This window comes from Vidua macroura, chromosome 3 (assembly GCF_024509145.1).
Source record: "Vidua macroura isolate BioBank_ID:100142 chromosome 3, ASM2450914v1, whole genome shotgun sequence".
Taxonomy (NCBI): Eukaryota; Metazoa; Chordata; class Aves; order Passeriformes; family Viduidae; genus Vidua; species Vidua macroura.
The window spans coordinates 44,327,576-44,341,077 of record NC_071573.1 but is presented as its reverse complement, the minus strand read 5'-3'; the positions used below and the strand labels follow the sequence as shown (position 1 = coordinate 44,341,077).

The 13,502-nt window shown below is 34.8% G+C and overlaps 1 protein-coding gene across 1 annotated transcript in view; it reads right to left on the bottom strand.

Moving 5' to 3' along the window:
- Positions 1-1,448: 1,448 nt before the first annotated feature.
- The window catches only part of WDR27 (WD repeat domain 27), a 91,503-nt gene continuing 79,449 nt past the window's right edge, over positions 1,449-13,502 (bottom strand). Inside the window, exon 25 of the mRNA XM_053972410.1 lies at positions 1,449-2,156. Within this exon, the coding sequence (XP_053828385.1) occupies positions 2,092-2,156 (65 nt within the window). The 3' untranslated portion in view covers positions 1,449-2,091. The remainder of the gene's footprint in view (positions 2,157-13,502) is intronic.

Here is a 13,502-nt window from a genome sequence, read left to right as displayed (position 1 = left end):
TCCTGGGCTGTGGAAGAGTTGCACATCTGCAAGGGCTGAGCAGATGAATGTCCCTACTCAGCATGGATTGATGATGCTGTGGTCACAGCCAAAATGCCCCAAAGAGTTTTCCAGCCTGAAAAAGTCCTTGATAAAAATAACCAGAAAGCAGCACATAGCTGAATCTCACTTTAAGGAAAGAGAGATAATACATTATATTTGGAAGAAAAGTTCAGAGATTAAACTAGCTCAAGATTAGGAGGGGTTTTGAGGATACACACTGTCTGACTGGGTAATAACTGCAGTTAGTTCTAGAAGGTAAGAGATCTAGAAAATGGAAATATTTCAGTTATTATTTCAGTCCAATGGGGATTGTGACAACCTCCATGCTTGCAGCAAGAATTCATAGTTTTTCTAAGTGTGTCCTCTGCCTTAAGCCTGAGAATATTATTCTTCTGTGAAAAAAAAATGTGGTGCTTTTTTTTAAAAAAGTCATAATTAAAGTTCAAACCTCTTTAGCAGATATTTCAACCTGCCTGAAGAGTCAGTTACTACGAAGTTGCAACCCACGGCTCAGAAACACTTTACTTGGCAATACAGCTATGGGCTATCTTCTATATTTGATAGTGACTCTTGATGTGGAATTCACAGCATGTAGATGAGAAAATTAGCTAAATTAAGTTTGAAGAAGACCATCCTGAGGACCCCTGTGGTGGACAAAAAAATTTAAATCTTGCTGATAATTTATGAGTGTAGCATACCAGCATTTAGTTGCAACATAGGGGATTATTTCTTGGTTAATCTGATTTTGAACTGAAAAAGTATTTTAAAGTTTTGAAGTGGGTTATTTCACATTTTATTTGATCATACAAAACCTGATTCTGATATTCAGAGCTCTGCTGAGCATGATCTGGCTGCACTACTATAGTCATTGTGTTCTAGAGAATATGAGAATACCAGAATATGATACAGAGTATCCCACCAGTGTATGATTTTGCTCAGTAAATAACTGCTAAATCCTTTACAAAAGAATATTTAATGGAAACTAAACAATTTCTAGAAATAACTTGATCTACTTAATATTATATGCAAAAATTAAGGACAGCTATTAAATAAAACATTCTTTACAGCACTGAAAATGATCTGGCTTTACTGATTGGTGTTAAAGTGGGGGTAGTAACTTAAATTTTTTATCTTTTTATTTTTTTAAGTAATCTGATTAATAAATTATGTTGTGGGAAATTTAACTTTGAAAAGGCAGCACAATTTTGCAAGGAAAAGAAAAATCCATCTCCTTTTGCCAGTCACATACATGCTCTCTACTCTTAGCTAAAGTCAATGAAAAATGAGAACGTCTAGCCAAAAAAAAAAAAAAAGGTTGTCTAAAAACTGTTTTCTAAGAGCAAGACAGGAAGAATACAAGAACCTAGGAAGAATACAAGAAATGAACTTTTTTTCTGATAATTTTATTTAAATTATTTTAACATTTTTGAAAATATTTAACAGATATTTAAAAGACAGAAATAGTTTCTTTTAAAGAGAAGACACTTGTCACACGTTCCCTAAGAAATTTACAAAATGTGGTATAAATAGTATAACGGCAAAATTCTAATGTCAAACAACATTCATGCTGATTCCAGTAACACCAAAGTATAGCAGAAGGACTTTCATGGCATTTCAGAAAGACATACAATCCTTCTTTCTTTCAGACTAATTTAAAAATTTGTCACAAACAGATCTAGCTTTAAAAATGGAGCGCTTGTTATTTTACTTGAATTTTCAGTCTAGACTAAAGTCTAGCAAAGCACTTCAAAATGCACCTAACTATAAGAACACAAGGAGACCTTTGAAAGCCACTTCTGTGGTGATTTGCTACAATGAAGTCAGAATGAGTAGTCTCCCCCTTTTCGTGATCTTTCATCCTTATTTTTGCAATAAAGGAAACAGACTGTACAGCAGAAAAACTTTGAGAACAGCTTGAGGAACTTCCTGAAAATAATATCAGAAGAAAACTGTAGTTTAAAAGGGAGTATTATGCTACTTGCTTCTGGCCAGTTACCAGTCTCCTTTCTCTCAGCAAGTCATTATTCTCAGAGTACCATGGCCAAAGCTTCACAGGTTGGCGAGTATCAGGGTAGAAACAATCGGAGTTTGCCATCCAAGGTGGCTGTGGTGAGCTGCAGTTCAAAAGAAAAGAACATATGGCTTTAATGAAGATCTTTCCAGTAAGCAGTTTGCTTTAGAGCAACAAACCAAATGAAGATAATTAAGATGATATTTAAATTACGTCTATGTTAACAGGTCCAGGATTCATTAAAAAAAAAAAAAAAAAAAAAAAAAACAAACAACACACCTCATAGACTCTTCTCAACCAAGCTAATCTGAAAATTCCATTTCACTTAGATTTTTCTTTTCCGACTATTTTCAAATTTGTGTCAACATCCGCTAACACATCAACAGTCTGTAAAACTGAAGCATATGTTAAAACCACATAGAAAGTCAAAAAGACTTCACTGTGTATGACTCAAGAAGAGAATATGGAAGAAATAAGAAAATGAGTTGGAGTAAATGAAGATGGAAAATACTGTGAATTAAATCAGGCATAATAACAAATACAGTTTTCTGATTTTTATTGGTGTTAAGTGTAGAGTAAGAATTTCCTTTGTAAGAAAGTATGTTGAATAATTTTATGAAGAGGCAAGTCTTGAAGACATGCATAAAGAACCTTCAGCTGCATTAGCTTTCTTTCACGAGGTTGAGAACATCTTAATTATAAAATAAGAGGCAATACTATTTTCTGCACTTGCTCCTACAAACAAGCACTTGAAAACCTGCTGTATCTCAGAAAGAAAGGGACAATCTACAAATGACACCACTTATTAGTCATTAAAAATTCAAGGTGTTTACGCCTTGCTTATTAGGATTTACAGTTATTTCTCACCAGTGATAAAAAATCTGTAGGGCTGGAACCAAACAGGCCTCTCATGCTCTGACCAGTTCACTTGGTCAACTTTTTGCATCCTCATTTTTTTTTGATCTGTTCTTTCTTTGATACACTGACTCTTTTGTTTATTCCTCTGGAATCTCTCATAAGTGTTATCTCCCAAGACAGTGACTTATATTCCGTTATTTTCTTTTTTCTTAAGTAACCTGAAAGTATAGACTATCTAGAACCATCCAATCTAATTTCTCCAACTCTACTTTTTACAGCTATCCAAGATAATAACATACTTCCAAAGACTTCTAATATGTCTGCATCTACCTCTGCAACTTACTATTGTGTTTTTATTTAACCCCAGACAGCAACTAAGCACCTCACAGCCGACTGCTTACTCACTTGCTTCACCCCAAGGGGGATGGGGCAGAGAATCAGAAGAATAAAAGTGAGAAAGTTTATAGGCTGAAATAAAGACAGTTTAATGGGACACAAAAGGAAGAAAATAACAATAATGTTAATGACAGCAATAATGATGAAAGAATTATAATATACAAAACAAGTGATCACAACGCTCACCACTCACTGACCAATGGCTAGACACTTTGCAAGCAGATGCACTAAGCCAGCTTTCCCCTCAGTTTATATACACTGAGCATGACATCATATGGTATAGAATATCCCTTTCGTCAATTTGAGTCATCTGTCCTGGATGTGTCCCTCACAACTTCTTCTGCCCTTCCAGCCTTCTTGCTGGCAGAGCAGGAGAAACTGAAAAATCCTTGACTTGGTATAAACACTACTTGGCAACAACTAAAACATCAGTGTGTTATCAACATTATTCTCATACTAAAGCCAAAACACATCACCTACTAGGAAGAAAATTAACTCTGTCCCTGCCAAAACCAGGACGTACTGGAAAGATGACATAAATGTAAAATACCTAAGTAATATGTCCTTTCTAAATTTTTGTAGCCATTTATTGTGTGCGCAAAAACAAAAAGAAAATGCTTTTATTATTATTTCATGTTATCAAAAGAAAACTAACATAACCTGAAAAATTAAGAGATTAATTCTATTCTATAACAGGAGACAATATAAAAACCCTGTTTAGCTTTCAATTTAAAATAAAATAATTTTAAATGAAATGAAGTTTTACAAGACCTAAGGAGGTAATCTTGTCCATCTTCCTACTCTAGCTGCAACTACAGAAAACATTAGATGAGCTTAGCTATGGCTTTGTCTGGCTATATCTTGAAAAATTTCAATGAAATTTCACAACTCATTCCAGTGTTTAAGTGCTTTCTTAGCTGTCTTTCAATTTTTTTTCTAACGTCCAACTAGAACTTCAAAAACTGCAATGCGTGGTCAATCCTCATGTGATATCCTCTGACAGTACTGAAACACAGCTTGGCTTCCATCTGCTAAATGCATTCTCTACACTGCTATTACATTCTGCTTCCAGGGACCTTTTGTTTTCATTAAGCATAAAAAAAATTATCTTTCTACTCCAATTAACTCCACCTCCACACTTCACTAGTACCAAACCCATCACTGAATTGTTGGCTGAACTAAAAATGCCCACCTCCAGGCTTTAAGATCCGTCCTTGTTGGTCATGTACTCTAAAATGTTGTTGGTCTTTGCACCATTCTCCTGAGAAGTATTACACTCAATATCTTGCCATGAACAAAAGGAATATACCTATATACAGAGCCAGTAGTATTTATTTAGCCCAACCAATGTTTTAAAAGCCTAACAAAAATAAACCAATTATTAGACAGTTAACATTCATAATACAAAAAATGCCTAATCATTAAAGAAAGATTTAATAAAAAATAGAGGGTTTCATGGGGTCAATTAGTCATTAGCATCCTGAGTTCTTTCAGTGTTATTGGTGATTTTTGTCCTCAGAATGAGTTTTTTCTGGGTTATATATTTAGACATTATATGAGTTAATGTAAACAAGCTCTGCTCTGGTTCAATAGATTGAAAGTCTGTTAGCCCACTGAGTTCATTTTCTGGTTTGATGTTGTCAAAGACAAGCCCAAAATGCACCCTCATTAAGGATACAGCAATGAGAAGTGAAGTGGGATATGTAGGGACAACTGGGAGATTCCAAAGCACATCTCTGGTCCAAACTCAATTGCTAATACATGCTCACAGGGCATCCAGTTTAGCCTTCAGATATTAGAATAAATCTCTATGCCTGACTGCTGAAAAAGCATATTCACTTATGTAAGTGGCATACTTTATAGAATCACAGAATGTGCTGAGTTGGAAGGGTCTCACAAGGATAATTGAGTTAAACTCCTGGTTGCACTATCCCCAAGAGTCACACTATGTGTCCAAGAGCATTGTCCAAATGGTTCTTGAACTTGAAGGAGATTTGTGTTCAGGCAATATCGAAATTTTAGTTAATAGTGTAATAGCAATATAATAATAGGAGAAAGCTAATTGCAATTTGTATTAACACAGATAATAAGAGTTACTAAAAATCTAGTCTGTAGGACCCTTGAAATTCCTGATTTATCACACTTAAGAGCTATTAAAATTGATTAATAGTGTTCTCAACTGTATTTAGAATCCATAGAAATCTCAATAAGATTTTTTTAAATGTTCAACTTATGCCAATATTACATTTCTAAATAATGCAAGCATGTTACTTCATTCAAACCCCTCAGCTCCCAAACATGCTAGTCTAAAACTGTGTTTTACATTATACTTGAAATCTCTATAGTAGTTAAGCCAATATACTACCCACCATTAAAAAGGAAAAATCAAAAAAAAACCAAACCAAACTCCCAAACTAATTATGTCTTACTATTACATATTCAAATCTTGGCATCATTCCTGTGAATAATTTGACACCTACGTAAGGGTTCCTATGGGACAAACACTAGAACGTTATGGAATATTATGAAAGTATAGACTATTTTCTATATTGATAGATATATGGGGAAGAAAAGACCTTCAAGTAGGGCTGAGGATAAAATTGAAATTCTGAGCATTTTAGAGATTTAACAAAAAAAATCAAGCTTTTTTAAAAAAATTAAACTTTTAAACCTATGACATTTGGCACCAGAATGGGGAGGAGAACAAGTTCTTGAACACAGCTCTCTTCTACTCCATGGTCTATACAACATATAGAAATTTATTGGATATTTAAGCTAAACAAGTACATGCAACGTTGGAAGGCTGTCAGTTAACAATATGATTTTCAAGATATTGCCCTACTGCATAACCTTTTATATCAACATAATATCTATATTTTTCTACAATTACCTTTGGTTGGAGGGAAACACACCAAAAAAAAAAAAATCAAAAAACATGCTGCAAATTAGAGACCTGGAATTTTTTAAAGCCACAAACAAAAACAGTTGAATTTGTATAGAAATGTATCAAACTAATATTCTGTTTTAATATTTCACACAACACACATATGTACATGTATATATATATATACAGGGCAGGCTTCAAAACATCCTGTACTTTAGATATAACAAGAATTAAAGCAATTTCAGCTGGTTTCACATCACAGGTACCTAACATCCTTTTGTTTTCTTTCAGTTAGTATAAGTATGCATAATATGCAAATAGAGACACAAATTTTTAGTAAGTTCACTAGCTGCACAGCAAAAAGCATCATCTGGCCAAAAGTCCAGTATCTAAGCAGAACAGATGGGAGTTAGCATTTTCAGCTTTCAGTATTCGAACTATTCTGTGAAAATAAGAGGCCACAAGTAGAACCAATGCTCTTGAATTTTACATTTGTTTCACAACTAGCAACAAGCAAGAGCAACAGGAAAAGGAGACATTATGAAATTGGATTTTACTATATTTTTCTAGTTCAGAAAGTGGAGTCTAAAGCAATATAGAATTCATCACCTTTACTCCTGAAGATCTATAGTGCATGAAGTCTTTACCGATTCTGATTTTGTAGTTTAAGCCAAGAACAGAAGACATGTAAGTAGCACTTTGGAAAGATTTGTTTTCTTGAAAGATGAGTGTTTAATTTGACAGCTGCACTCTTAGACATTCAATCAGTTAGATCAAAGCCACATTTTTTGCAGACAGAAACTTTTATTCTTAAGATATCTCTCCTATTGCAGAAATGAGAACAAATTGAGGAGAAAATACAAAAAACCAGGTTAAGAGCTTTTAACCATAATTCCTTGAGGTGTATCATACACACATAACCATACAGGGGTAAGTACATGTAGTGTCACTCAAGCTGAGAACTGCAGTTTTTATAGTAACTGTAGATGATATGCTCACATTTTTTCCTCCCATTATGCTCAGTGCATGGATAGCGGTTGATCAATTTTAGTGTCTCTAGTTCCTGTATTTGATATGCTTTACATGTCAGAGGTGGCTTGCCTATCCAGATGGAGTCAAGATCAGAGGCTACCATGAATAAGACATTAAACAGCTGTTAAAGGAGCCACTGATGATGTTTATATAGAAATAAGCCCTAGGTAGGCTTTTTGCCCTAAAGAGGAGGAAGTGTTTTCTAGAATTGATAGGAAGGATAATTGTATGGAAAACCAAATTATTCAACAGATTAAAGTTGTAAGAGGAAAACAATGTCTCAAAGTAAGTAAACTGGGGCCATAGAGAGGCCAAGGAATAAAAACATTTTTCCAGACAACCTATATGTGCAGAACCCCATCAAAAGAATTATGAAAATGTAACTGATCCACCATATCCAGTATTGTCACTAGTCACACAAACAAACGAACAGACACATTTAAAGAAAACTATGTATAAAAATATTCTATCCCTCTCGTATAGGACTGTAATTTCAGCCTCTTCAGGACTCATTATTGTTGAGGTTTATTAACTTGCCTCTCTTCTATGCTGTTTTTAATGTAAAGCATAACTCCACTGCCAGCAAGGTGCAGTCTGTGTTCCCTGTACACTTTGCAGGCATGTACTGCAGTGCCTCCACTGCTTACCCTTCTTCCACCAAGTTTGTGTTAAGCCTAACAGGTCACCTAGGGCCACCTTCACTCAGTGCTGTCCACCCTGTTTTCCCATCTTATTTCTTTAGTTTTAAAACCTTTTGTCTTCCCTTATGGCTCAGATTAAGTTCATCTCTTCTGGACAGATGTTCCTGGAACCTCCTGGGAAGTTTCTCTAATGCATAATCCTTTTAAATGTATTACCTACTTCAACACCTGCATTTCTTTGCTGTCAGCCATTAATAAATATTATTTATGTGCTTAATAAAAGCAAAATTCTCATCTATTTCATTTAACATGACATTTTTATAGGCAAATAAAACTAGTAACTCCCAATAATTCTTTGATGCATTAAAATTACTTGAGCAACGTGTTCTTGGACTCTTCATTACAGTTATGTAAGATCCATTTGAAATTATGTTCACAAATCTGGAAATACTGAGTTTGGTTGTGGGGGGTTTTTTGGGGGTCTTTTGGTGGTTTTTTGTTTTGTTTTTGGTTTTTTGTTGCTGTTGATAGAAGAAAAGAACCAAGCAAGCAAACAATCCCTAAACACTTTAGATTTCCTCCATATTATCATATAATTTTTTCCTCAACCTAAATAACTAAGAAAAAAATTACCTGTAAATTATTTTTCCTTTCTAGTAGATAAACTGAGTTGCCTGCTGAACATTTGTTCAAAAGGCAGTAAATGTCTTACTGCATATTTCAGGTCTAAAATCAAGAAACAACAGACATAAATGTTTGTAAGGAAGAACTGTAATTGGAAAGATCAAAACCAAGTAAGATGGAATAATTTATTCAATCTTTTCCTAGGCTAAGGAATAAAGAGGAATAAAACTCACCAATAATGATAAAAGTATTCAAGTAAAAAAAAAAAGGAGAAGAAAATTCAAAACAAGACTGAGCCATTCATGACTAATTCCTGCTCCCATCTCAGGTTCAGGCAACCTCTGTCTTTTTATTCATAAAAGTATTCCTCTTTATTTAAATTAATAAAGAGGCCCCATATCGAAGGTAGGGAATTTTCCCCTGGCAAAACTAGAATTGACTTCTTGGGGGCCAGGACTGTACTTAAGAACTTTAATTTACAGTATGCATATGTAAGCCACTTCATCAGTTGTTCTGACTTCCCTTACCAGATTACAGATGCACAGAAAGCTGACCCTTACTTCAGATTACTTAATTATACTTCCCCTAAATTAATTACCAAATTTCCTATCTCTTTTTTTTTTTTATTAGACTAACCCAACCTAAAATTTTACAATTTGTTATAAATGTACAGTATCTAAACAGCCTGTAAGCATTCATATCTGGAATTTATTTCATTTGAGAGTTCATACTCAGAGTCAGCATTTTGTTTTCTGATAAAAAAGCTGAACAGTTTCAATGTTCCTGGATGAAGTCATATATCAAAAAAAAAAAAAGTTTTGAGGTATTTTGACTTGTTTGAAAAACAGAACTGATGTGGGTTCAGAACACAAAGGAAACCTCAGACACCAAAATCTTACAGCAAGGACATTTCTAGTTTCTGCAGACTTCAGTGTTCCGTTCCAGAATTCTACACAGCCCCCACACCCTGAGATGCACACCGTCCTCAGTGAGAGGGTGGGAGACCTCATCTTATGTCCAGTCCCAAATTACACAATAATCCACACTGGTTCTTACATCAGAAGTCAAATTTCAATGTGTCTGACTGTAGCACAGCAATACTTCCTGCTCTGGGAATCCACACAGAGCACAGCTAATTCACGGACAAGAGAAAAACTTAAGTCTAGAGCAAGGGCTTCTGAAGGGCCACAGAGAAAGCAGCACAGTACTATCAATGCTTGAGACACAGTTGCTGCAGACAACATAAGAAGAATCAAAATTGTTTCACTCATCATGTAAGAACTGATGACTGATCTTGAGGTTTTGCTCATCCGTGATGCAATTTGTGACGTACTAATTCTTCATGTATTATTCCTCAAATTGACAATATGGTTCTTGGATGCCTTGTACATAGAAGTTTGGCTTTCTGAGTCAATAATAGATACCATTTCTTGAGGCCAGTAGAACATTTCTTGAAATGCAATGTCCAAAACTTGCTACAGTGTGCCACGCAGTGATTCAGCACCACTGACGTAGATTGAATCAACTAAAAAATTGATTGATGTCTGATATTCATATGTTGCCATCCCTCATTCAATGCACTTAGTGCAAAACTTGGCAACCAATAGTATGACTTCATGTGCCAATTATGCCTGTGTTCCAAGAAATGGGTTTCTAATTTACCTTAATTAGAGGTACCATGCTAATCATCTCAAGCTATTTCAATCTTATTTCTGTCACAGATAAAATAATTTCTATTCCTATATCTCATCACCACTGCTAATTCTTCTTTGGCCTCCATTTTCTTTCCTTTACATCAACATCAATAAGAAACTAAAAACATACCATGAACATTTCCTCTGCTTTTAGGTAAAATCATGCCATAAATTACCAATGCATGTTTATATGGGCATTTACACGTGAGTTCATATCCATACACATACATAGAGTTTATTGTTACTGTCTTCAAAAGTTGGTTATGTAGTCGTTGTGTTTCAGATAAAGAACTGGTTGTGCTTCAGATAAAAAGTACTTCAGAGCTTTTCTTACTGAACCCAAAAAGGTTCAGAAATATGCATTTAAACAAGAGTGCTATATTAATAATACTCTGTCTTTAAAAATACACATCAATTTACATATAAAAACACACAACACCATTTAAAATACATCTGGCTTGCCTCAGGATATTACACCGAGGAAGCTTAAAATGTCTTACTTCACTGGTTCATATACATAAAAATTGTAGAAGAAATAAACTTATTCATTGTTAGACTAACCCAACCTAAAATTTTACAATTTGTTATAAATTTACAGTATCTAAACAGCCTGTAAGCATTCATATCTGGAATTTATTTCCTTTGAGAATTTTGTTTTCTGATAAAAAAGCTGAAATTTTTGTTTTCTGATAAAAAAGCTGAACAGTTTCAATGTTCCCGGATGAAGCTCCCACTGGAATTGAAAGGAAAGTCACCAGCAACTACAAAAAGCTGGAAATGATTTCTAGGGTTTTGTGGTTTATACCACCAACAAAGATTATGACTTCTGCTTTAGGTATTCATCTTGACTGCTTCATCTGTTTTGTAGTCATAAAAAGAGACTCACAGAGCTTTAAAATCCGGTGGAGATTGAGATGTGAAATAGGAATGCCACAAAAATATTTTCAATTGTAAGAATAAAGAAAGACTAAGGAGCAGATTCTCATTCCTAATCAGATTTAAAACTGGATAATTCTACTGGTTTCCATGTTGTAACTCCACTTTTTCATTTGTTTGACTTGTGTCATAGTGAGTTACATCTCAGCTGCAAATGGTCCTTCTACCAAAAAAAATCACCATGGAATTAATTCTTTAGATCTTCACCTCAGCTGTCCATAAATCAGCATAAGTAAGCACCTCAAAAAGGAATCCAGACCAGCACACAGAGTAGGAAGACATTTGCCAACAGAGACAACAGAGGAAAAATGAAATCTCAGAAATGTCTTAACTTCCATCCTTTCCCAGGGTTTGGATCTTTATGCAGGATGAGGCAGTGGGAAGCTCACTTCACTCAGGATTCATGGTCTAGAACATGTTCCTGGAAATGGTTTTTATGGCCTGCATTGCTGTATCTATTGGCTGATTAGTGCAATTCATATGGGATTTTTTTTCCTTTTAGCTTCTGAATATTTTAATATTCACTTCATATATATGCATATTTGCGTGTGTCTGTGTATTTTTATACATTTCAAACAGCTAACACTTTTAGACCAGGATGTGCATGTTTTTGAGTACTGCCAAAGAATTGATGTTGCACAAGAGGAGCTGACACTAGGAAGGGAAGCTCCAGTTTATGTTATGGCATGTGGCTGCAGTTATATGCAGGAGTTGGCAGTGTCATTCATCTCCAGATGAACTAAACAATAACTTGCACTGAAATTCACCACAAAGCAAGCATAGGACATGGAATGAAAAGAGTATTCTAAATCAAGAAATATTTATCTGTTTCATATATGATCAAGATTCATCCTGCAATTAAAAGTCTTTCTATCCCTAAACTTCCAACTAGAAGTCTGTTCCAGGTCCTCACTCATTGATTACTAGGCAAGAAACTAGGAAAGAGATTTTAAGTGTTTCCATGGTTGTTTCTCAGGAATACTTTTTGAAAATTTCATGCATGGACTATAGAATTCTACTGAGAATTCCACATTATTTCAGGATTGCGGGCAATTCTCCCTTCTCCATAGTTCTCTATCTCAAGTTCTGTGCAGCAGACACAAATTTGCACAATCAGGAGACAGTTGCTAATCTGGCTGCTTATTTTTTCAGCCACATACCCACTTTTAATGTGTATCATTGTAATAAAAGGGTTGTCATAATTACAGCTTATTGAAGGCCATCTTGCAGTCAGATTGCTGTCCATTTGCCCAGAGAGATTGTGGAGCCGCCATTCTGGAAGATATCCAAAAGCTGACTGGACATGGGTCTGAACAACCTTCTGCTGGTGGCCCAGCTTGAGCAGAGGGATTGGATGACCTCCAGCAGTCTCTTCCAACCTGAACCTTTCTGTGATTTTGTGATATTAGACTGGTGAAGCAGGGATCTGAAAATACTGCATGATGAAAAACAACAAAGAGCACTGTGCAGTTATTTGGTTCAATCATTATATGAGAAAGAAAGTGGCAGGACTAGCCAAACTTGCATAGATTAAAGTAAAATCCAATTAATTAAAATATGTACAATTAGTGGTACTTTTAATACATTTTTAATGTAGAAAACACCTGTACTCTATCCTTACAATAGCAACTTTTGAAAGTCTGCAAAATACACTTGGAACTCACATGGCTGGACAAATGATCAGGAATGTTTTCCAGATAATTTGTTTAATGATGGGTTTGAAACAACTTAAATGTCATTTCAGACATTCTTCAAAAGCCTGCCATAATCTCTGAAGCTACTAATGTTTGCATGACTACTAATGTTTGCATGACATCATTGACATTACATTAAAATCCTGTCTCTTCACTCAGTAACTAAATAAACTGAGGAAGACATGAAAAAGAGTTTTTACTAGCATCCCACTCAGGTGTATAATTTCAAATTCCACTTCAAAATCTGGACATTAGCTCACAGGAAAATACACTAAAATCCAAAATTCTTTCACACAAACCTAGCCACACAAGCATAATCAGGCATTCCTCTTCAAAGAAGTAGTTTTACACCCCTAATTATCCTTGAAACACCAGAGGAATGGATTTTTCTTTCTAAAACTGAAGCTTGTATCAGAATTTAACAGCCTCACATTTCTTTTTTTATTATTCCACACTCAAATGACTGAATATGTTTACTGAGTATACTATGGGTTTTTTTTACCAAAACCCAGATATTCCCATGGAATTTCCATATTTAAAATAGTCACTTCATTATGAAATGAGGTATCATAAAAAAGAAACAATTATAAAAAGAGTAAGCATTTTGGATGAAAGTATGAAAGTATTTCTATTACTTCATGCATTCAACATTTTCAAAACAAAATGGAAGAGTAAAAGGAAATTCTCAAT